The sequence below is a fragment of the Oryza glaberrima genome, chromosome 11 (genome assembly GCF_000147395.1).
Source record: "Oryza glaberrima chromosome 11, OglaRS2, whole genome shotgun sequence".
Taxonomy (NCBI): domain Eukaryota; kingdom Viridiplantae; phylum Streptophyta; class Magnoliopsida; order Poales; family Poaceae; genus Oryza; species Oryza glaberrima.
Window position 1 is genome coordinate 2,362,861 of NC_068336.1, and position 24,761 is coordinate 2,387,621.

Sequence of the window (24,761 nt, forward strand, 5' to 3'; positions counted from 1 at the left end):
GCCACCAAAAATGGAGGCCACCAGTAGTACTACACTAGCGCTCTCCTCGCCGCCCACCGCCGCCGCCCGCCGCTCGCCGGCGAAGGCGATCGTCGCCTCCCACCACCTGCGCCACTCCTCCGTCCCCGCCCTTCACCTCCGCGCGGTCCCCGGCCCCTCCTTCCGCGCCCTCCCCTCACCCGGCTTCCCGGTCCCTCCCAACTGCTAGTTTCTTGGTTTCTTCAATTCTTCCGCCCCGGAGAAATTTCGCTTTTGCTGATTTGTCTTGGATGCGTTCAGGGATGGAGGAGGAAGAGGGGAAGCGGGCTGGTTGTGCGGGCAGAGATGTTTGGGCAGCTCACGACCGGGCTGGAGTCCGCGTGGAACAAGCTGCGGGGAACAGGTGAGTTTCTTTTTGTTTTTGACGCAATTTTTCTTCATGTAAGTTGTAAATTTGTTGTCAATGAGATGAATGAATCAAGGAGATGTCTTTATTGGTTCAAGATCAACTGACGAAGGACAACATCGCTGAACCAATGCGGGATATCAGAAGAGCACTTTTGGAGGCAGATGTATGTGGTGTCATTCTTTACATGGTTTTGTTACATTTTCTCGTTCTAATTCACTACCTACTTTGCAGGTGAGTTTGCCGGTAGTGAGAAGTTTTATTGAGTCCGTTACTGAAAAAGCTGTAGGCACTGATGTGATTCGAGGTGTCAAGCCTGAGCAACAGCTGGTGAAGGTATACTAAACAATGACATTATGGCTCTGGATAGTTTTAGGCTTAATTTTCTTCATTTAAGTCTGTGTTAATCTACTAGATATTAGTGCATGTTGTGGTATAAGTTCAGCATGCATTGTTTTCACTTCAGAGAAACAAGAGTCAGATATATTACTGTGTAATTCTAGCACCGGTTGGACTAACGTAAAAAAAACGATGCAGGTTGTGAATGATGAACTTGTACAGTTGATGGGTAGGGAGGTATCAGATTTGGTGTTTGCAAAAACTGCCCCAACAGTTATCCTATTGGCGGGTCTACAAGGTGTTGGGAAAACTACTGTTTGTGCAAAGCTTGCCTATTATCTAAAGAAAATGGTGCCTTCCTTAGTCCTCTACTTTAAGCATACTCTAAGATTCCTAGACTATTGAATGCTTATAGACCAGTCTCAGGTTACAGGGGAAGAGTTGCATGCTGATTGCTGCGGATGTCTACAGGCCTGCTGCCATTGATCAACTCACTATTCTGGGGAAACAGGTATTCTGAAGACAACACTCTTTCCAGGGTAGTATTGTCTTGGAAACCTTTTCTAGCTACTAATTTTAACTCAAACACAAAAATTCAAATTTGCCGCACTCTGCATATTTTACCTGTTTGAAGTTAAAATGACAGCTTCTTTTAAGTGTATTGCTGTGATGCGCTTTTTAATGAAATACATTTCAACTTTCATAGGTTGGGGTTCCAGTTTACTCTGAAGGAACTGAAGCTAAACCTTCACAAATTGCCAAGAATGGCATAAAGGAGGCAAAAAGCAAGAAAACTGACGTAATCATAGTGGATACTGCTGGAAGGCTGCAGGTCATTCTTATTTTTTCTTTAATTTTTTCCTCTTGTTTCAGCTATGATTCTAAAAGAACATGGATCTGTTTTTGCTAGTTTTTACCAGTTGACATCTCACATAAAAATATCTATAATGTCAGATCTTGATCATCTTGAACTTTAAAATATTAGTTATGCCTTATGTTCATGTATGTGATTAAATTGCAATAGTTTACACTTTACACTTCTATGTAGTTACAAATTTTTGTTTTATCTTTGTTTCAAACTTAACATAGTACTTCCACTTGTAAAAGATCATCTGATTAGTCCTTCTATGGTTAGGTAGATAAAGCCATGATGAGTGAGTTGAAAGAGGTAAAAAGGGCAGTAAATCCTACAGAAGTTCTACTTGTGGTGGATGCCATGACTGGACAAGAAGCTGCATGTACGTAGCTACCACTCATTGTTCTTCCAGGGGTATAGGGATCTAGTAAATACTGTTCCCATATTATTTTTGCCTCACGTACAAGTTTTTGTTCCAAGTATCAATATCATGTTCATTTTATTGCTTGCTCCTCATGATAATCAAATATTGAACTCGTTATCATCTGCTATAGTTGCCCTACGACTTACCCGCATTTCTTTTCTGATATGGCCAGCATTGGTTAGCACCTTCAATGTTGAGATTGGTATTACTGGTGCTATACTGACAAAACTGGATGGTGATTCCAGAGGTGGAGCAGCACTAAGTATCAAAGAGGTCTGTTGAATGTGAAAAACAAATGTCCATCATTTTGTTTTTCCATCTAATTATTAGTTCAGAGTTCTTTATTTTCTCGAACAAGTTCAGAGTTCTTTGTGAAATAATAAAAACCAATTCTGTCCTGAACAATGTATTAATTCTGCTAAGAAGGCGCAACAATTACTGTTTCCGGTTCATTTTGTTGGATTCCACTTCCTAGATTCCTCGCTTACCGAAAAAAAAGTTTGGTTGTGTGAGTTCAACTGGTCCTGACAAATTTGTTGTCTAATAAAAAAATGTCCATAATAGGGTTATATGTTATTTGACTTTGTATCTGTGACTCTTCCAATTGTATCTTTACATGTTATTCTGGTACTTTTGTCACACCTACATTTCTCAGCAATTTTACTTTGTGTTCCCTTGGCTGGTAGCATATAATAAATATGAAGAAATGATGAATCTGTAGGTATCTGGAAAGCCCATCAAGTTTGTAGGGCGAGGAGAACGCATGGAAGATCTTGAGCCTTTCTATCCTGATCGTATGGCACAACGAATCTTGGGAATGGGAGATGTACTTTCATTTGTTGAAAAGGCACAGGAAGTGGTAGGCAGGCTTCTGTGAAATATTCCTTTCTTTTTTTACTTTAATTAAAGAACAATTTGATACTCATAGTGTGTAATCTACTGGTACAAGTAGATGCGTCAAGAAGATGCTGAGGAATTACAGAAGAAGATCCTGAGTGCAAAATTTAACTTCAATGACTTCTTGAAGCAAACACAAGCTATCGCACAAATGGGTTCATTTAGTCGTATAATTGGCATGATTCCAGGCATGAACAAGGTGCAAACATGAACTTGTTGAACTCATTGGCTCCTTTATCACTTTACTTTGGAACTAATCTTCACACTATGGTACACTGGCGCTTATGTTTCAGCTTCATACTTGATGTTATTAAGACCATAGCTTTTCCGTGTTTTGAATAGGTTACCCCTGCTCAAATTCGTGAAGCGGAGAAAAACCTTAAATTTATGGAGTCCATGATCAACGTAATGACCCCTGGTATGTATAGTCTACCAATGACAGGCATCTTGAAGATATCCTGTTGCTTGTTCCTCCCATTCTCTTGCAATATTAGTGTAGTGTTCCAAATGTAACTGATATTTTTGAAAATCTGAATCCATCATCTAATTAGTGTTTCAGCTTGGACTGTATCAAGCGATCCAGGCCTGCCACTGAAATAACACCTTGATGCTAATGGCGTAGAACATAATAGTGATGGATGTTTGTTACATGAATATTGTCTTGATAATGTTAATCGTGCCTTTGTGCAGAGGAAAGGGAAAGACCAGAGCTACTTGCTGAATCACGCGAGAGGAGGATAAGAGTGGCCAAGGAATCCGGAAAAAACGAACGACAGGTTCAATTCTTAACCTTTTCTCTTTTTTTAATCTCATCAGCATTTCCATATCTGTCTGCGCTACTACAAACCAAACTGAACCCCATGGACGTCAATTGACTGCCCCCTGCACTACTAGGTGAGCCAATTGGTTGCGCAGCTCTTCCGAATGCGTGCTCAAATGCAGAAAATGATGGGTGCTATGCAAGGGCAAGACACCCCTGATATGGAAGGCCTCATGGATTCCATCAAGGCAGAAGAGCAGGTAAAGGCACCTCCTCTATCACAGATTCCAACAAGTTCTGCTGCTTTTTTTTTTCTCAGAACAATTACTTGGGCCTTGGGGCATGTTCATTTGTTCTTCTGTTGATGAAATATGTGTTTGCGATACTGTATTTTACTCAGGCTGCCGCTGGTACTGGAAAGCGAAGGAGAAAGTATGGCAATCTGAGGCGGCGAGACCTGGATGCAATGCGCGGTTTCCGTCGACGATGAATGTTCATTGGCTCTTTCTGAACCAAAGTGTTTTGATGCCAGTTACATGTATGTTAGTGTAAGAACTTGCCTTGGATTCAGACATTCAGATATAGGAAGCGAGAATTTGGATGCTTTTGGGGAGCTACTGGTTTGCTGTGATCACCATGTAGTTTCTGTTGTAATTTTTTTTTTTTGAAAAGACGTACTAGTATATCGGTATATGTTGTATTTTTGGCCATCAATTTAGCTCATAAGTTGTGTTCCTTGCCCATTTTTTGTGATCTCTAGCTGAAACTCGCAAATGGTGGCAAAGTGGAACATACAAACTGCTCTCCATTTCAATGTATAATAATAATTTTTCTATATAAATACCAGCGAGATGGGAGCAATTCAGTGTTTTTTTTTCTATTTTCCTTTCAGAAAATACAGGCTTTGTTTCCCTTCAGAAAATACATGGCTTTGTCGTCAAAGAGCGCCTTCAATGAACTGATACGCCCTCAAGATTTCCGCCTTTAGTGGCCATCTACATGCAACGCGAGCCGCGAGATCTCACGATCCGACGGCTGCAAATGACTCTCCCCTTCCTATATAAAGCCTCGTTCCATCCAGGGTTCCAGACCCAAACGCCTCACCACCTGTTTGCCGCCGCCGCCACCGCCACTTCGCCGGAACCCTAAACCAGCCCGGCCTCCTCCCATGGTGAGAATCAACATTTCCTCCACCTCACCTATGAAGATTTCGCCATATTGGTTAGTAATGGGTGCTTGTTTTTTTCTCTGTGATGTGATGTGCAGGCGCCGAAGAAGGACAAGGCCCCGCCGCCGTCCTCGAAGCCGGCCAAGTCCGGCGGAGGCAAGCAGAAGAAGAAGGTCATCCAGATCCCCTGTGAATTACTGCTTGTTTCGATTCGTCTCAAACGCTCACTTGTTTTGTCCTTTTTGGATCTGTGTGTTGGGGATGTGGTGCGTAATTGCAGAAGTGGAGCAAGGGGAAGCAGAAGGAGAAGGTGAACAACTCGGTGCTGTTCGACAAGGCCACCTACGACAAGCTTCTCTCCGAGGTGCCCAAGTACAAGCAGATCACCCCCTCCGTCCTCTCCGAGAGGCTCAGGGTATGTATCCCCCCTTTGTCTTCCTCTCCATGATTCTGTAGCAGTATCTGTAACAATTTGGAATCGAGTCATTGGAAGTTCGTAAACCATGTTGTCTCTGAATTGCTTCACAGGCTCACAATGCGATGATTATATTCCTTTTTTTTTTCCTTTTAGAAGGGGTTAATTGGATTTATGCTATTAAGAATTTGCCTGTTTTGAAAAAAAAATGTCATTACAATTCGTCTAGTTGGAACGATGCCATTAAAAATCAGAAATACAGTTAGGACAATATCTCATCCTTCACCCTTAGAATGGGATAGTGTAATGAGACAATCTCTGTCTCTCATATATCACCTTTTCACACACCCTTTCCTCATAGCCCTGTCGTCTACATGAGCCCCAATGTCACATCGTGCACCTTTGTCGCATGCGGTGGAGTCACATGCCCCATCTTGTGCCAGAACAGCATGGCATGCAGTAGTATGACTAATAGTACTAGTCCCATGCAGTAGTACTAGTACTAAGTCACTCTCACTCACCCTACACGAGGACTACTAGTGTGTATTTCTTTCATCCCAAAATGAACAAATCTAGTACATTATGTGTTTGACATATCCTGTACTAGATTTGTTTATTTTGGGACGGAGGGAGTATCCAGTAGTAGTAGCAGCAACTGTTTGAATCATGAAAAAAGTGAAATTAATGTCATGACATAAAGGAGAAGATAGTAAAAAATAATTGCTATCTTTGTTTCGATTAGTTTTCTATTACATTAGAGTTCCAACAATCATAGGTATAGCAACTACTATATGATATTCATATACTTGTAGGTATTAGTTCCGGTACTCAACTATAAAGTTTGGTACCTACGAGAAAATTGGCATTTTGTGATTGTCAAAAGTGGGTATCGTTGGAATTTCATTCCACAAATGGGTTTCGCTAAAATACCACTATCAAACGGGGCAATACACTAGAATGCTATTTCTTCTTAATTGAATGAGGTGTGCCTTGTTTTTCTTGACGAACTGACCCAAATACCCCTCTGGATTCTTTTCCTATCTCCTCTCTCTCTCTCTCTCTCTCTCTCTCTCTGACTTGTTCACTTTTTAGCCATCATCAACGAACCGCCGGCACCCTTCTTCCTTGTTGTTCCTCTCCGTGCTTCCATCCCAACACATGGCTAACGATTGACGAAACAGTGTGCAAATCCAAGCCGTGCAAAGGATTTGCTTGAGGTTGGAGGTGACTAGGAGGCCACATGAGGAGTTTGATGCTAGAGGTGATGAGGAGGAAGAACACAATGACGACGACGACTGCGAGCATCGTGTCTCGTCAGTGTGGGTGTGGCTTCTATGATGGCCCCGCCGCCATGAAGCCTAGAATTGTCCTCGTGACGTTGCTCACTTGCTATGGCTTCGCCAATGGTGACTGCTATAGGCTCCTCTTCGCTCGTGTCGCTCACTCCCACAACTCTTTGGCCTCCCTCTCCATCTCCATCGCAAGCCATGTCTTGGTCATGAAGCCTCATCCCTAGCCAATCCGCTTGGCCACCATCGGTTCTTCTCTCAGCGCCGCTCACGACCATCGGTGTCTAATCCTTCCACAACCACTCATTATGCCGACTAAGGAGGAATCCAATATTTGGTACGTGAGGGAGGAGATGTAATGAGGACATCACTAACTTGGATATGATCATGGCTACATTATTTATTCATCAACCAAAGGTGCATGTTTTCTATGTTTTCTATGTAAGATTTACGTGTTACAACGAATCTAGACATGCTTATGTCCAGATTTGTTGTACTAGGATGTGTCATATCCCACCAAAATCCCTTATATTTAGGGATGGAGGGAGTTTATATTTGAACAAACATTATTGCACCATGAGTTTTGTGTCTTCCCGTTTGTAAAAATATTTGCGTAGGTAAAGGAGAGTGGGCTCACTAAGTGCTTGGATAATCGAAGTTGATTGGGGACCAAACTAAGATCTTACCCAAGTCTACTACTACATCACAACATCACTTTTGGTCCATAGAAAATAAGAGATGAAGTTCTGCATGTTTTGGATTTGGATTTGGGCTTCCTGGCAGTATCAACTTCAAGTAAACCTAGTCGTTTTCCAAAAAGACTCCTGAGGCCCATGAGTACTCGTTGGAAAGCTTATGGAGTTTACTTTGATATGGTTCTGGTCCCATGTCGAAATTCCTTCCGAACTGTCGGGAATCTGTAAAACAAACCACGTACCTTATCTAGTCCAAGTCTGATTTGGGTCTTGGACCTTATAATTGTGTTGTGGGCTAAGCCCAAGGGGGTGGTGCAGGTTTTGCTTAGATTATTTCATAGTTCGGTTTGTAGAATCCCATCTTTGAGTTCTTGATTAATCACTCATCTGCAATTGATGGCAACAGGATGCTCGATCTTCCATCAGGTAAAGATAACTCTTGATTTGGCGAAAACTTGTCACACATGATTTGACTTTCGATCAACACGATCTAAACTTGCAATTTCAGCACCATGTCTTTTCTAGTTACCAACCGTGCCGAAATCTGATTGGCCTTCACTGAGAAGGCTAATCCTTGCATGCGAATCGAAGAATACAAGCAAGAAAAAGGTAGATTGTAGCTCAATTGCAGATGAATGATTTAGCACTCGAAGTTGGGGTTCTACAAACCGAACTAGTGGTGAAATTGCAATGGCAGAAATAATCTAACCGAAACTCAACTCTAAACTATGGCGACTACTCAACAAATATGATTAAGGACGTCCTAAGATTAGCCCTAGGGCGCCACCTCCTTGGGTTTAGCCCACGACACAATTACAAGTTTCAAGGCCCAAATCAAACTCGGGCTGGATGAGGCACGTGGCTTGTTTTGCAGATTCCCGATAGCTTAGTAGGAATTTTCACATGGGACCAAAAACCATCTAAAAGTAGGCTCTATAAGCTTTCCAATAAGTACTCGAGCCCCAAGATTCCTTCTAGATCAGTGGCTAGTTTCGTTTGAAGTTGATGTCATTTATCCCGAATCCAAATCCAAAACGTGCAGAACTTTATCTCTTGCCTTCTAAGGATCAGAAGTGACGTGGTTATGTAGAGGTAGACTTGGGGGAAGATCTCGGTTTGGTCTTCAATCAACTTCTTTGATCATCAATTACTTCGTGAGCCCGCTCTTCTTTACTTCACCCACGCAGGTAATTTTTTGGAAATGAGAATATACAAAACACTTGGTGCAGTAACGTTTGTTCAAACATATAATGTGTAAATCTAATACAGAACATATGCACCTTTAGCTTGATGTGTAACATAAGCATGGCTATATCCGAGCCAATGATGTCCTCACCAAGACGAAGATAATGACGAGATTTGAGGTGGATGCACCCTTGTCACTTCGTCTTCATCTCGCTCATCACCGATCCCATCGAGGTCCACACAGCAAAGGCCACCATGAGCTCATGCACCGCTTTCCTCGTCAGGCTAGCAGCTGTAGCGGTGTGCTGTGGTGCTAACGCGGCAGATGTGCAGGTGGTGAGCTGACCCAAGGTGGATCTATCCCCTTCTCGTCTCTTCTGTTCCTCAATAGGAGAGCCCAAGGGCATTTATGTCCATTTGCTATGTAAAAAAAATGCAAAAACTGACCAAAAGGGAAGAAAAAACATTCTAGCGTGTTGCCTATATTTGAGAGTGGTATTTTATCGAAACCCATTTGCGGGATGGCATTCCAGTGTAACCCACTTTTGACAATGACATCTCGGTACCTACAGGAATCAGAGTTGGTACGTACCAGACTTGATACCTGTATATTAGGTTTGATGCTTATGCATACCAGATTATCGTCATTAAGACCCTAACATGGTGTATATATTTTAGTATTGACTATAACTTAATGTGACATTCATATATCATCTAGGTAATACACTATCCAAACAAACAACTTTGGGGATGAATGTGGACAAATATTTGTCTATATTCATCCCTCAAAAGTTGATTCTTTTTTAAAGAGGACAGAAATTTCTTGAGACAAATAATGTTTTGTTGGGTTTATCATCAATTGATGAAGTCTATCGCTTTGGGTTTTGGTTTTGTTGGGATGGATGCAAGGTGTTGAGTTTGGATCCGGCGACAGGCGGTAGCGGGGCTTGGGAATGATGCTTGGGGATCGAGAGGGATGGGAGGAAGAGTGGAGAGGATAGAGGTAGAAGATAAGGGGCAATTTAGTCCAAAATAAAATCTCAGTGCATCCAAGGGGTATGTAGTGGCATATCTCCAATTTCAACAGAATTATAATGGCATCATTCCAATTAGACATTGTAATAGCATTTTTTGAAATGGGCAAATTTATGATGGCATGGATCCAATTATCCATTTTAGGAGCTCAGTGGTAGACTTTGTTAGGAATGTATGGTGGATCTTGGCAGTTTTGTTGTTCAGATGTGTAGGTTAATAGTATTATTGTAGTACAACTGGCAACTAGTATACCAACACTATATTGTTTAGAGGTTGGCATATTTGTCCTGCAAGATATCATGACCTGTGCTATATCAGAATTCACATGATCATAGGTAAGTGAGTTTATTTGCAGAATCAATTGGTATTTTTTTTGTAAGTTTGACAGTGGAACTGATCTAAGTGATAAAAATGTCTAATCAGATAGCAGGAAAAACACTTAAACCCTCTTCTTTGTATTAGAAACTACAAGATAGTATAGGACATTTGATTCTTTTTCACTCTTAAATTTCGTAATATAATAGGATGCCAGCGCATATAGCGTGTTGTTTGAAGCGAAAGTGGCATATTGTTTTTTTTTATGTGATCTACATTCTTACATTATTTTTTATTTACTTCACAGCAATCTTTTACACCTGTTGCATCTTTCTTTTCTTGTGGATTACTTCTACCCGAAATTGATGTACACTGCTCTGTACTTTACGTTCCACGGCTTTCTTCCTCGGATCATCTTTTTGCTCTTTCATGACTGCAAAATGAGAATAAAGCTGTTGTTAAAATTGTTTGATTAGACAATTAAGTTTAAAAGTTGTCATGCTACTTCTTCAATTTGACGTAGTTTGTTTATCAGTAGAATAAACTGCTATTCAGATGTGTCATTGACAGTATTAATTGAAATTGAATGTTTTGCCAGATCAATGGGTCGCTCGCTCGACAGGCCATCAAGGATCTTGAGTCAAGAGGCGCCATCAGGGTGGTGTCTGTACATTCGAGCCAGCTAATCTACACCAGAGCCACCAACGCTTGAGGCATAAGCTTTCACTAAAAAAAAAAGCTTGGGACATAATCAGTCTAGACTCGCAACCAAAAAAATCGTATTGTACGATCTTTGTTGATCTTGAGATCCTGAAGAAAAAAAATTGGGAGTTCTGATTCCCATGACAATTGCAACATGAAATTGCTTATCTTCACTGAAATTCAATGTTCAACAAGCTGGCTATTTTATTAAATGGAATGCAGTGATTGTTTTATCTTGTGGCTCTTCTATTGAATGGAATGCACATGATCGTTATCTTGTGGCTCTGATTGCTATGCCTGATATGTGATTAGCCCATGGCCTGTTTGGTTCGAGGAATAAACCCATCTAGGGTGGATTTGGTGGAATGACTCCATTCACCATCTCTTCAGTAGTTTGTACTTTTGTGGGGGATATGAGGAGATGGACTAACCACATCCCATCCCTCCAACCGAACAAACTAGGATCAAGTGAGTCAATTGGCCATCTCATTCCTCAATGCAAACAGCCCATATAAGTGTATGATGGTATGTGTATTGTATGCTTCATTGGTATTGCTTAGGGGAGGATATCGGCTCGGCTCGGTTTGGCTCATTACCTTAACGAGCCAGCTCGGCTCGGATCGTTAAGACTAACGAGCTCGAACGCTGACTCGGCTCGACTCAGCGAGCTGGCTCGTTGAGCTTGTTTAGCTCGTTAACTTAATGCTTACCAACCGGTGCTCCCTATCCATAAAGGCCCTGCGGTGGCTGCGGGAGAAGTGGCGTGGCCCGGCGGCTTACCAACCGGTGCTCCCTATCCATGAAGGCCCTGCGGTGGCTGCGGGAGAAGTGGCGTGGCCCGGCGGCTGCAGTGGGAGGAGCGGCGTGGCTCGGTGGCTGCGGCGGGAGGAGCGGTGTGGTTGGCATCGTCGGCGTGGCGCTACAGCTGCGGGAGGAGCGACCGGAGTCGTCGCCTCGTCGGCGTGGCCTTGCGGCCCTTGCGGCTGCAGCCTGCGGGAGGAGGGGCCGGTGGGCAGGGCAGTGCTGCAACCTGTGGTGGGCTGGCGGCGCAAGGAGAAGGGCGAGGCAGCGTTGCGGCGGCGCAAGAGAAGGCGACGGCGGGAGCCTGCGAGGCTGCGACGGTGCATGCACAAGAGAGGCGCCTCGGCTAACTGACGACGGTCAAAGCTATGGTTTTTACTGGGCACTTGAGTTGTTGGGCTGGGCAGTTGGGCTTCCTTATTGGGTTGGGCTACCTGTCTGATTTTTGAGCTATGCGAGTTTAAGGAGCCTATTGAGTAACTCGCGAGCTGGCTCGGGCTCGGCTCGTTTGCTTAACGAGCAAAATAGCTAGCTTGGCTTGGCTCGTTAAGACTCCGAGCTCGAGTCGATTCGAGCCGAGCCTGCAACAAGCCGATCCGAGCCACGAGCTTCGAGCTTTTTGCCTAGCCCTAGTATTGCTATTAATGTGGGAATGCAGTTTTGCTATCAATTGTTTGTCTTTTTACAGAGAAATTAATTGTTTGTTCTTAGGATGTACTCCCCCCCCCCCCTTCTACATTATAAGATTTAAATTCACTAACATTCATACAAATTTAGACACATATGAAGCACATACATATAATGTGAAATAGATGAAGTAGTATAAAGTTATAAACTCAATACATATAATGTGAAATTGAGGAAATAGTATAAAGTTATGAACTCATAGTGATTTGCATCCATACACATGATTAGGCCTGCCGCAAGATCACTCTTCCCTCTTCAACTACAGGTGATCAACCGCTATGAAATTCCATCCCATCAATGTGTATCAGGCCCTAAACAAACACACTATAAAATCTCAAATGGGCTGAAATTTAGCCCATACAGTACATAATTGGGCAAGACAAGGCCCATACAAATAGAGGCCGAAATGAGCTTCCGTTCTCTCTCGCCCCGCCCCGCCCGCCGCTCTCCTCCGCGCCGCCGCCCGCCGCCGTCTACTCCTCTCCCGCGCCGCCGGCCGCCGTGTTCCATCCTTTCCCCGGCGCCGCAAGCTTCCGGCCCCTAGATAGCCCGCGAAGCCAAGCTGCCGGCCCCTCGCTCGCCCGCGCAGACGGCCGAGATGGCGGCAGCGGTGGCGCCGGAGTGGGCCACCAAGGAGCCCTGCCTCATGGGAATCGACGAGGCTGGGCGCGGCCCCGTTCTCGGTGACCACCCTTTCTCCTAAGATTTTTCTGTTAATTTTAGCTTTCGGTTGGGCATAGGTTCTTGTACTGTATCTCTCGATGAAATTTTACCCTATTTTCCTTGTTGATGTGTTGCTCCGCTTTGTGTTGTTTCTTAAAGCTATTGTTACGCAAATCTGCAGTAAGTAGAGTTTCAAGCAAATACTGAATCTTTCTTGAAATCTTAGCTCGTGTCGGCACGTTCCGTTTCTGACATTTCCCCCAACTTGTGTTGAACTGAACTCGGATCTGCTCGTCTGGAGCAGAAATGTTGCAATTTGACTGAAATCGTGACCTCTCCGTGATGTTGCTGCCTCAGGTCCAATGGTGTATGGCTGCATGTACTGCGCTCGTTCCTACCAAGACACTCTTGCAACCCTTAAATTTGCAGGTATTCATGTCGGTTTTCCTGTCTCTTAGTATATATTTAGTAGTACTTCACTTCGCCTTGTTGCTGGTGGCGCTGCACATTACTATTAACTCATGAAGTAGGATAAGATTCCGAGATACATAATTTTAGTTTCATCAACATACAAAGTGGTGATTTGGAAGTTGGAACACATACAACTATACAAGGCTAACCAGCATTGTGCCTCATCATGTGTTATGACCTACTTATGGAATAAGAACTTTGGTTGACTTGGCCAGAAGGATGGAAATAATCTTTTCTTTTAAGAGCCTGATACTAATTCTTACAAAGTCTGTGCAGAACTGGACTTTTGAATATACTACTATAGGATACAAACATCTCACCTTTTCTGCTGATAATAGTTGTTATGTTCTTCTTGGTTCTCTATCTCATAAAATTTTCTCCTTCCCCTTCATCTCATTCTTGTAAGATTTAACTGCTTTCATTTCCACATACTTCCACCCTATTAATTCAAAACACTACAAGCGTCGCTTATATGTGGTACAATCTCGTTTTTATTTTGTCATAATGCATGAATGCTAAACAATAGTCAGTCAAATCTCGAACATGTTTTGGTAATTCCATCATGTTTGCATTTAATATTCAAATCCTATAGTTGGTAAAAAGAAATGTGACTTCCCTTGAGTACTGGATAATATGAAGAGTAAAACATGAATAGTAACTCATAAGTTGGCAGTCAGCCATACCACGTAGAGAATTTTACCACCAGTGAACTTACTTAGTTTGTTGTTCTTCTCCTGGGCAGATTCTAAGACCTTGAAGGAAGAACAAAGGGAGGAGCTGTTTGAAAGTCTAAAAGACAATAGTTCAATTGGGTGGGAAGTGGATGTCATATGCCCAAAGGAGCTATCTGCTAAAATGTTAAAAAGGTGTATCTGACTTTTGTACCTAAACTGCAAATCTTTGTTCTGTGACTAATAGTTTCTTTGTTTTCAGATCGAAAGTTAACCTGAATGAAATATCTCATAACTCTGCAATGGGTCTGGTCAAAAGAGCTCTTGACATGGGAGTTCTACTAGCAGAGGTATGAGCTTATATTATTGGATAAAAGTTTATCTTGTATATGCAGTTAACCTTTGTAAACCCAAAAATTACTCACAAATTGTTTCAACAATTGTCTACCTCCTTGCAAAGGTCTACATTGATACGGTTGGAGATGCGGAGAAGTACAGGATCAAATTGACTGAAAAGTTCCCAGGCATCAAATTTGTGGTTGCCAAGAAGGCTGATAGCCTTTTCCCAGTTGTTAGTGGAGCAAGTATAGTTGCGAAGGTAATTCCATATATGATTTTTTTCCACCAATTATACTTTAATGTGTAAACTAGACATGCATGTATGTAGACAATTTATGCAGCAAACATTAACTTGTCTGAGTGTAAACCAATTATAAAGTTGTGACCTCTTGATGTGTTAGTGCAGGTTACCAGAGACAGAGCCTTGAGAAACTGGGTATTTGATGAAACGGCTCAGAATATGCACATGAACACTGGGTCTGGTTATCCAGGAGGTAATGTATTCATCATTGTAAGTGATCTATTATCAATGTATATAGTCATAAAGACTGTTTTGTTAAAGACCTTCAATTAATGGTGCAGATCCTGCCACTAAACAATGGTTAGAAGATCACAAACATCCGATATTTGGATTCCCGTCTTTGGTTCGTTTTAGCTGGGGAACTTGCACGCCCTTCTTCAATGACGCAATTGAAGTTACCTGGTGAGTTTTAATTTTGAAGCCTTATGGTACTGTGCGTTTCATAAGACGCCGCAAACTGTGATTCTCGCGACAATTAAAATTTGTGCCATATGCAATCATATGTAGGGAGTCCGATGAACTTGAAGAAGATGCAGGTAGCAACGGTAGTGTTAAGAGACAGGTCAAGCTATCAAGCTTAGGCTTTACTGGATTCAAAAGGAAGTCTGAGGAGATCGACTCAAGTGGGAAAGGCCGTTGCAAGTTCTTCCAGGCTCGCAAACTTGAACTTGTCAGGAAGTTTCAGTGATGCATATCAGCTTCGTTGTCTGTACTACTAACTTTAAGTCAGAGTAGAAGGCTCTTATGGGGTTATGGCTTGTATTTCAGCTGTGACACTTGTGAGTTCAGTATAATGAAGGCTCTTATGGTGATATTGTATTTCAGCTATGAACTTGTGGGTTCAGTAAAATTCTGAATCGAGCATTTGAAGTGTTTTTCAGACATTTATTTGAACTGCTCCAAAGTTAATAGAATTATGTTAGATTGATTCTATGCACTTGATGTATTTCTTAGCAATGGAAAGTTGCCAAAGCAAACCTGACACTAATGAAAACCCTCTTCGTTTTTAGTTCGGCGTAGTTCTCAATCAGGAGATGTACATAAATATATTTGTATTGGATTGTATTGCCAGAATACTCCATGAAACTATAGAGGAAAAAGAAAACACATAAAAGCCTAGATAAATATACTAATAAATAATTGGATAACATACGTCAACACATCCGTTGTCGTCCAGCGGTTAGGATATCTGGCTTTCACCCAGGAGACCCGGGTTCGATTCCCGGCAACGGAAGTTTTTGTTTTCTCCTTTTGCATGTTGCAGACGTTGTATACGCATGGAGTTGCAAATCTCTTGCGATTTTGAAACAAGAACTAACTTGCGAATTATAAAGCACTTATGATTTGACGTAAGAATCGAATTATGAAATAACAATACCTTCTCTTTTGTGATATAGGACCTGCAAATAGTACACATTATTCACACTACTTTTTGTACGACATGGAAAAAAAAAAGGAGAGAATGTCTTTTATAGAGACAGACTTTCCCAAGCACATATTCATCGGGATATAGATTTTTATCTCATGAGTAGATATCCCTCTCGTTTCGTGTATATTTATCTGAGTAGTTATAAAAAAATAAAAAAAAAGACAAGATAAATCAATATGAGATATATCATCAAAAAATATGTAAGGTCAAATTCGACTTTTATAATTTATAACAAAAAGGAATAAATTAAACTTAGTTAATGTACATTCGTGGTTACATTTGTAATTATTATTAATTATTGTTACAACTTGTAAAAGTTAAATTTAAATTTGAGTAAATTGTAATAGCGGTACATGAACTTGTTAAGTGGGTGCAATTTAGTATATAAATATGTAAAATGCTCGTTTTGGTGCATGCACTTGTTTGATAAATGCAAAGTAAGGCTAAAATGGCACGATAAGGCTGGTTTTTCTATGTTGGACATTATAAATTATAAACTAGTAGATGACGTGCGTGCACATAGTAGAAATGTTATATTTGTAAACTTAGTTTCCACTTTATCTTTTTTTGTTTCTATCCCTTACATCATTGCTCAGTTTTATATTTTTTATGCAATCATTATGTCTTATTATAGGCTTATCCTTCTTAGACACGTGTTTACACAGAATCAAAATCAACAAGATTAATCTTGCCGTGTGATTTTGACCTTATTCGCACGCACCAAACAAGTTCGTGCACTAAAACAAACGTTTTACAAGTTCATGTACTAGATTGCACCTACCTGACAAATTCGTGTACTGCTGATATAATTTACTCATTAATTTTGTATGTTTTTAAAGTGATATATTTCATATTAACTTATTTTATCATTTTTTTAAAAAAAATCTAACAACTATTTATATGACATGCAACAAATCGTCATGAGAAATGAAAACACTTTCCATATTCATCATCTCTTTTAATGAAATTACATGGGTAAATAGCTAATTTAGTCCCTCAAATTTCACCAAAGACTCAATTTGATCCTTCAAGTTTCATTTTGTTCATACAAGTTCTTTAAGTATTTGTTTTGGCTTAAAATCATTCTTAGGCCTACTTAATATGCCATATAGCTATTTCTAGTCAACATTTATGTTAGAAAATATCTTTTTTCCGTTAATTTGTATGCAACCATACACTAGAAAAAGAGAAAACCAAGATAAATAAACAACATTGCAGATGTACTTTCCATTATTTCAATATATGCACAAGAAACTTGAGCGTAATGGCTATCGTATACACTTGCAAGTACGATAGCCATTATTTCTATGGCGGTGCCGCACGATGCTTCTCATTTTAGTCCTTCAGACGGGAAGAACCAATCAGCTATCCATCGAGGTCTCCATCGTTTAGGTGGGTATCCATCATCATCTAACCCTAAAGGCACCCTATCCCTCTTTATGGACACCGGATTATCGAACCTGAAAGTGCCGTTCTTCATGTTATACACACCGTAGGCGCAGTCGCCGATGCCATCGATGATCCCATCCAAGCAGTAGTCAGTAACAATGGATCCCAAGAAGAATATGGAGCTCCCATGATCCGGCAATGTCGGGACTGCCTTGGAGTTGGTGTTGCCGAGGAAGATTGCCTGGTCACCTATCTCCTCCACCTCCGACCACCGGCGATTCTCCATGTCCGCCTCGAACACGTCCAGCTTGATCTCCTTGCTCAGCTCGTCGGCGCACCAATGGCGGTAATCGTAGACGGCGGGGAGGCGCCACCGCCACCGGACCATCAGCAGCGGCTTGTCGCCGGTGCACGACTCGACGAGGTGGAGGTTGCGCACCCAATAGTAACCTTGTTCGTCGTCGTCGAGAGGAGGAGCTGTGTCGATCACGACCTCGCCGCGGCAGTAGCGAGGTCTATGCTGCGTTGCCGTCGTCGTCGACGATGACGGCGACGAGACGGCCTCGCTGCTGCTGAACTCGTGGACGAAGAGCTCCTCGCCGGTGCTGATGGAGTAGAGCTTGCCGTGGTACAAGGCCATGTCGCGCCAGCAGTGGTGCGAGGTAAAGAGGCCACCGTCGTCGATGGAGATGGTGGCGGCCGTGAATGACCAGTACGGCAACTGCGGCGGCTTGGGCGGAAGGTGGAGGAGGATGAAATAGTCAGTCATGGCGGCGACGTGGTCCGGCGAGCGCACGATGATCTTGCGCATGAATTCCTTGGGCTTGGGGAAGCACATGGCGTCGTAGCAGCCGCCGGGGCAGAGCCCGACGGGAGCGTGGTTGGGCAGAGCAATCTTGGCCATGGAGAGAGGGTTCCTCAGAAAGCACTCGGGTTGGCGCTGCGGCTGCGGCGGAGGCTGCTCCGGCGGCCGGTGGTAGAGGAGCCAGCCATCGAAGGAGCCGCGGCAGACGGTGCCGGGAAGCTCGTCGTCGTCGGGGTCGGGGACGAGGCGGTGCACCTCGCCGTCGGGGAGGCTCTGGTAGGTGGCGCGGTCCAAGCTGAGCCAGGGCAGCGGCGGCGGCAGCGGGTGCTGCCGCCGCGCGGCGAGGCGCCACGAACGGCACACGGCTTGGAAGCGGAGGCGGTCTCTGTAGGACAGGAGACGGCAGAAGACCATGCCCGCCAGCTCCGGCAGGAGGTCCGGCCATGGCGACGAGGCGCGTTCGTCCACGCCGCTGGCTGGAGGTACAAGCACAACGACTTCCTGGTCGAGTTTCGCGTCGTCCATGGCGCTCTGCGTCGTCGACGTACGGCCGGACGTGCGGACGACGATGGATTCTTCTCTTTTGTCCGTCCGTGTATCGGATTTTAATTAGCTCGATCGTCTCGAGACGTACACGTACGTATGCAGAGAGGCGCGGTGTGCGACTGCTTGATCGAATCGTATTTGGAGATTGGAATTGATTCCATCTGTAATCTGTTGGAATTGGAGATTGGAATTGATGTGTTTAGTTCGAAGTTTGATTGAAATTGGGACGGTGTGACAAAAAAGTTGGAAGTTTATGTGTGTAAAAAAGTTAGAAGTTTAAAGAAAAAAAATTAGGAACTAACCATGCCTCAGATATATGGGGTCAGGTTCCACAATAGAGGTCGAATTCCCCGGCCCGCGGCTAGGGGTTCTGTTGGGAGTAGGGTTTCCTTCCTCCCGTTCTTTTGCTTTCGTTTTAACTTAATCAGTTTTAGTTTCAGTCTCTCTTCCATATTATAGTCAGTTTGATTTTCTTTAACTAAGTTTATAAAATAATTTATATTAGCAACATCTAAAAATATTAAATTAGTTTCATTAAATCTAACATTAAATATGTTTTGATAATATATTTGTTTTTAAGTTAAAAATACTTCTATATTTTTGTATAAATTTGGTTGAACTTAAAGAAGCGTAATTAGAAAAAAGTGAAACAGCTTAAAATATGAAATGGAGGGAATACTAGTTAATCTCGTGATCTTTAGCTTGTATCCACACGCCCGTTCCTTGACCGAATCTCCAAAGGGGGTGCTACTCTTCCTCGCTGGAGGAACCTGTGCTCTAATTATATATTATAATAGAGATGCATACTTTTATATTTTCACTATTGATAACCTTAGATAACATGTTAAACTTTAAATTTTTAGGATGTGACACCGAAAATGTCTCCTTAATTTTGCTCTTCCATTATAAAAAAAAAAACCTAACGATCGCACTACAGCCATTGCAGCCTCATCATAACTCAGATGGGAAGAACCACTCAGATCTCATCGTTTCATTCACACTCGTGTCCCTCGACCTCTGCTCATGTCCAGCTCGCCATCTCTTCAGTGACACCGTGCTGAACCTGCCATTGCTCATGTCATACACACCGCATGAGCAGCAGCAGCAGCCAATGCCGCCGCCGCCGCCGCCGCAGCGTCGGCCCAAATCGGATCCCACGATGAACACGCGGTTGCCTCGGAGAAATCCATGGCGGCCGCCGCCATTGTTGTCCGGCAATCGGAGTGCCCTGGAGCAGGTCGCGCTGACGAAGAGAGCCTGGTCGTCGCCTATGTCCGTCACCTCCGTCCACCGCCGCGCCTCCATGTCCGCCTCGAACACCCTGACCGTGATAAGGTTGCTCAGCAGGGAGAAGGCGAGGCGCCCCCCCCCCCCTCGCCGGAGAACAGCTCGTCAGGGAGGCTCCACCGGACCAGCAGCAGCTTGCCGGCGAGCGACGCGACGAGGTAGGAGGTGAACCTCAGGTGGTACCCGTGGTTGCCGAGGTGCTCCCTCGGAGGCCGCGCGTCGGTCACTGCCGCCCAATCCGATGATGCCGTGACCCTCGCCGAACCGCCGCCGCGATCGGCGGCGGTGGTGGTGAAGAATTCATGGACAAAGAGCTCGTCGTTGTTGTTGATGGAGTAGAGCTTCCCGTGGTGGAAGGCGATGTCATGGCAGCAAATATTCGGGTTGGTCCTCGCCCACGACGAGTGCTTGTTCGGCAGGTGAAAGATCAGCGAGGTGTACTCGACGGCGGCGGCGACGAGGTCCGGCGAGCAGACGACGATCTTGCGCTTGGTGGCGTTGACGAAGCACATGGGCTCGCCGCCGGCGGCGTCGTCGCAGCGAGACGGCAGGTCTAGCACGGCGCCGGAGAAGGGGTTCCAGAGGAAGCTGCTCCTGATGTCGCGGTAGCCGTTCCGGTGGTAGAGGAGCCAGCCGTCGAACGAGCCGCGGCACACCATAATCCCCGGCCCGTCGGCGAACCGGTGCACCTCGCCGTCGGGGAGGCTCTGGTAGGTGCGGCGATCGAGGGCGAGCCACGGCAGAGACGGCGGCAGCTGCAGCGACGACGAGCTCGGGCCCGTCGTTACCGCTACCTGCTCCCGCGCGGCGAGGCGCCAGTCGCTGCAGACGGCCCGGAAGCGGCGGCGGTCGCCGTGGGACAGCAGCAGGCAGAACACCATCCCGGCGAGCTCCGGCGGCAGGTCCGACCATGGCGATCCCCGTCCGTCGTCGTCGTCGCCGGCGCCGGCGGGAGGCACCGCAACAACTTCTCCGACAAGGTTGCGCCCGAGCTCGCCTTCGAGACGGTCGTCCGACGAGGGGCGGCGGCGGCGGCGGCGCTGCAAGCCGCAGTTGCTTGCAGCGACGCCCATGGCGATGTGAGATTGATCGCGAAAGCTTTCGATTCGGGAGGCTAAAACGAAGGCGTGCCTCACGGAGTTGTGGCGTCTGTTCCGATTATTGCCAAAATCAACCTTACCAAAATTTGACAATGTTAAATTTTTAGCAAGTTAACAAAATTGCCAAATTTTGATAGGATGAAACAAATATGTTGTGCAAAAATTTTACATGTGTTACCAAAATTTGGCAACAAACTAAATACAATCATATCTTTGTCGATTTTATTAAAACTAGAAAAAATGTCCATGTGTAGCCACGGGTGAAATCTATTTTAATCTTATTATTGTTATATAGTTTAGATAAGATGAAATTCATTGTGGGAGTTCGCTTGGATATATATATTTTTAGAAAATTATGAGCGGCAGTTAGAAGTCCGATCATCTCAAGTTAGAATGTGAGTTTTTTTAAATAGATTTTTTATATGATTCCTTCTATATTACCAAAAGTGAACGATTTTAAAAACCGACTCAAATACGGATATGTATTTCCAAAAGCAAATGAATTTAAAAACCGACCCATACACGGATGACATACCAAAATACCAATAAAAACATATTTAATTTTTATAATAGTAGAGATAATGGTATGGAATTTTATGAAAACAATGGTATGATTAAAAATGGCACTAATGGCCTGTAGTCATTCTGATTCAAGTCCAAATTTCATCGCCACCAATGGACGGATTAGTATGGGCCACAAATTCTGATGGGCCAACATAGGCTGTCAGTGATCTAGTTTCAATGGGCCTAGCAGGACCGCCAGCATTGGTTGAGTACCAAAATTCTGATGGGCCAAAAAGAAGCCTCGGGCCAAAATTCGATGAAAATTTGACGGGAATATAGTATTATGGTATAGTAAGTAATTAATTACTCCCTATATTTTATATTATAAACCGTTTGGTTTTCTAAAACTTCTCTAAGAATGACTAAGTTTATAGAAAGAAAAATATACTAACAATTTCAATACAAAACAAACATATTATCAAAATATTTAATATTATAAAACTTTTAGTATTATGAATATTGTTATTTTTTCTATAAACTTGGTCAGTGTTAAAGAACTTTGACTTAGAAAAAAGTTAAACGTCTTATAATACAAAACAGAGGGAATATAATTTGTATGTAGCTACTTTCAACAATCCCATGGTAACACACTATTTTTATAAAGTGTATGTCTCGGGACGAAATACCCTGATCCGTACAAACAATATGATTTTCTCCTTTCCCGTTTGCATAAATTTTGAAGCAAATCTAGCGATTCAAAAATCTATATACAAGTTACATACTAATAGTTTTGATGCAATTATATTTACATTTAATAATTCTAATAATTTATCAACATGTGTATATCAAATTCGATTGGGATCCATAGTTTTTTGCAAATATGTAAAACTGTAAGGGCTTAACCACAAAAGAGGCAAACATCCTCTTCCTATAACCGCTCTACCGCGGCGGCCTCCGCTCGCCGGCATCGCGGCCACGTCCACCCCAACCTCCCCTTTCGCCGATGCCGGAGCGCCGCCACCTCGCCGGAGACTCACCGTGCTGGTGATCATCCTCCGGACAACCCACCATGGAGCGCCTCCTGCACTTCCGGCCCCCGAAACCGACCTCTGCCAATGCCGTTGCAGCGGCGGCTACCGCCGACGGCGACCTCCTCGAGCTCGACGTGCTCTGGCCTGCCTCCCGCGCCCCGGACCTCCTCGCGGCGCTCCCTGAGGAGGACGGGAAGCGGAGGAGGAAGCGCGGCGGGAGCGGGAGCGGGAGCGTGGCCGTCCGATCCGCGGCGCGGCCTATCCCGGAGACCGCCGCGTTGACCCTGGTCCCGTCGTCGTCCGCGGCGGCGATGGCGAAGTCGGCGCCGGTGAGGATACCGTCGGAGGCGGCGGCGGCGCGTAGGGGGGTGATGTGGGCGGCGCAGGCGGGCAGCGAGGACGGGGAGGCGGCCATGGTCCCGCCCCACGAGATCGTGGCGCGGCGCGCCGCGGCGCACAGCTCGGTGCTGGAGGGCTCCGGGAGGACGCTCAAGGGGCGCGACCTCCACCGCGTCCGCAACGCCGTCCTCCGCCGCACCGGCTTCCTCGACTGAGGCGAAGGCGAGTCGTCTCAGTCTGCTCTTCGCGATGAAATTTTGAACTCTTTTTTTCTTTTCGTGTTCAATTTTCCATTCCCTTCGAGTCGCCTTTTTATGTTTCCGGCTATTTTGATTTCTTCTCTTGATGAACAAGGGATTTGAACGAGATGAGGTGAGGTGAGATGAGTGAGCGAGGCATATTATACTTCATATGACATTCATTCCATCACAATCTTATATGAAAATTTTGGTCCTTACATCTGTTCAATCTGTATGTATGCTGCCAATCTTGGGGAAAAGTGAATATTTTTTGTCGAAAGAAATTGCGAACCATTAAATTTCGGCATAGAAGCAAAGCATTAGTGGTTGCGGCGGTATACAAAATGTTGCTTCTTGTGGACCATGTTCTCTTTAGTGCTTATGTGCAACTTCGGTCTAATCACTAATTAGTAATCACCACGAAGGTGCAAGCTTGTCGTAGTGATTGATCCACAAGATGGTGGGGACAAAAAATCTGAAATTATTAGGTTCTTTGTTGGTGGTGTTCTGGCACGGAGATTGTGAGTTTGTGACTGATTAGGAATTGATGAATTTGGGTTGTTGTGGTTTAGTTGATACCATAGGCTTGTTACTTGTGTATAGTCTTTGGCTGTTAAATCACATACTACGTATTTGTAAAATTTAGATCAAAGTTGCCGTAGTATATATTCATTTCTAGCTAATGGGGTGGAAATCTCAGCTCAGTAGTGCAACCCAGTCTGTGCGATTTTGTTTCATTTTTATTAGGTGCTTATCAAAGGTGGTAAAAATGCCAACTATAAGGAGAGATGTTAGTATCAAATTTTGTCTCGGATTCTAGTTTTAGGAGGGGATCAATGTAAATCCATTTGGAACAAGGTCACATGGAAACCTAATAATTGAGGTTGATCATCAATGTTCTATTTGTGCAATGGTTATGTTCATGTGGATTTTGGGGGCAAGTAGCATGTAGGTCAAATCAATTGGGTGCAATTAATATAGGAAGTGGAGTATTGTTTATGTCCAAAGTTCATCTCGAGAAGAACACATTCAATCTTAAACTCATAGTTTCAGATTCCCTGGAACTCCTTTGCACCAGTATTTTGGTGGTCCTTCACCAAGAATACTTAAATCTTGAACCACTACATTGCATCCTAGTACTATTGTGGAAATGTGGAATCATCTGCTCTTGTGGCTTCTCCAGGATCAGATATAAAAGAGATATTCCCCCACCCCCAAGATGCACCCATCCTTGATTATTTACAAGAATCCCATTGCCTTTACACACTTGTCTAGGCACAAGGACCGCCACAACGCTACCAAAGTATTACTAGTAGTAATGAATAGCTCCAGTGCACAAGGTCCTTGGATTATCTCCATCAAGATACAGCTAGTAATATATAGTTGCTCTCATGTTCCTGGGAATAAAGTTGTTTTATTTTGTCACTTCAAACATCTGATGCCATTAAATGATGAACATTTTTTAATAAAAAAAAAGTGGGTTAAGAATTTATCACTGGTGGCAAAGAAGAAGTAGCATCAACAGCTAATTGAATGTTCACTTCTGACTAGCCATTTCTATTGAGATAAGTTACAATACCATTGCCATCTTTTATGAAGTTCCCCATTTTATGTACTCATCAGCCACTAAAATCAATAATGCTCTGTTGTTCTAAAGATTAGGGTATTATATATTCCTATATTCGCAAATGTCC

At 43.8% G+C, this 24,761-nt stretch overlaps 5 protein-coding genes, 1 non-coding gene and 1 pseudogene across 6 annotated transcripts; 5 read left to right on the top strand and 2 right to left on the bottom strand.

The window, feature by feature from the left end:
• The first annotated feature begins 5 nt into the window (after positions 1-5).
• LOC127754702 (signal recognition particle 54 kDa protein, chloroplastic-like) lies at positions 6-4,524 on the top strand. Its single transcript, XM_052280273.1, has 15 exons — positions 6-190; positions 280-382; positions 484-551; positions 620-721; positions 923-1,075; positions 1,158-1,235; positions 1,431-1,556; positions 1,860-1,962; positions 2,177-2,277; positions 2,726-2,863; positions 2,957-3,100; positions 3,244-3,319; positions 3,592-3,677; positions 3,796-3,921; positions 4,062-4,524. Exons 1-15 carry the CDS (start codon positions 11-13, stop codon positions 4,149-4,151), a joined length of 1,674 nt encoding a protein of 557 aa, XP_052136233.1. The 5' UTR covers positions 6-10; the 3' UTR covers positions 4,152-4,524.
• A 198-nt stretch (positions 4,525-4,722) lies between these two features.
• Positions 4,723-10,698, top strand: LOC127754706 (40S ribosomal protein S25-like). The gene is made up of 4 exons (XM_052280278.1): positions 4,723-4,832; positions 4,928-5,002; positions 5,110-5,244; positions 10,362-10,698. Exons 1-4 carry the CDS (start codon positions 4,830-4,832, stop codon positions 10,473-10,475), a joined length of 327 nt encoding a protein of 108 aa, XP_052136238.1. The 5' UTR covers positions 4,723-4,829; the 3' UTR covers positions 10,476-10,698.
• A 1,669-nt stretch (positions 10,699-12,367) lies between these two features.
• LOC127754073 (ribonuclease H2 subunit A) lies at positions 12,368-15,326 on the top strand. The gene is made up of 8 exons (XM_052279536.1): positions 12,368-12,636; positions 12,974-13,045; positions 13,830-13,953; positions 14,021-14,108; positions 14,219-14,356; positions 14,504-14,591; positions 14,680-14,800; positions 14,906-15,326. Exons 1-8 carry the CDS (start codon positions 12,552-12,554, stop codon positions 15,084-15,086), a joined length of 897 nt encoding a protein of 298 aa, XP_052135496.1. The 5' UTR covers positions 12,368-12,551; the 3' UTR covers positions 15,087-15,326.
• Positions 15,327-15,560: 234 nt separating this feature from the next.
• Positions 15,561-15,632, top strand: TRNAE-UUC (transfer RNA glutamic acid (anticodon UUC)). The gene has a single exon. It is a non-coding gene; the product is annotated as a tRNA-Glu (tRNA).
• Positions 15,633-17,157: 1,525 nt separating this feature from the next.
• On the bottom strand, positions 17,158-18,546 carry LOC127754620 (putative F-box protein At4g17565). The gene has a single exon (XM_052280195.1). It carries the CDS (start codon positions 18,544-18,546, stop codon positions 17,158-17,160), a length of 1,389 nt encoding a protein of 462 aa, XP_052136155.1.
• A 972-nt stretch (positions 18,547-19,518) lies between these two features.
• LOC127754621 (uncharacterized) lies at positions 19,519-20,927 on the bottom strand (annotated as a pseudogene).
• A 1,427-nt stretch (positions 20,928-22,354) lies between these two features.
• Positions 22,355-23,379, top strand: LOC127755240 (uncharacterized). Its single transcript, XM_052280899.1, has one exon. It carries the CDS (start codon positions 22,528-22,530, stop codon positions 23,041-23,043), a length of 516 nt encoding a protein of 171 aa, XP_052136859.1. The 5' UTR covers positions 22,355-22,527; the 3' UTR covers positions 23,044-23,379.
• The last annotated feature ends 1,382 nt before the right edge of the window (positions 23,380-24,761 follow it).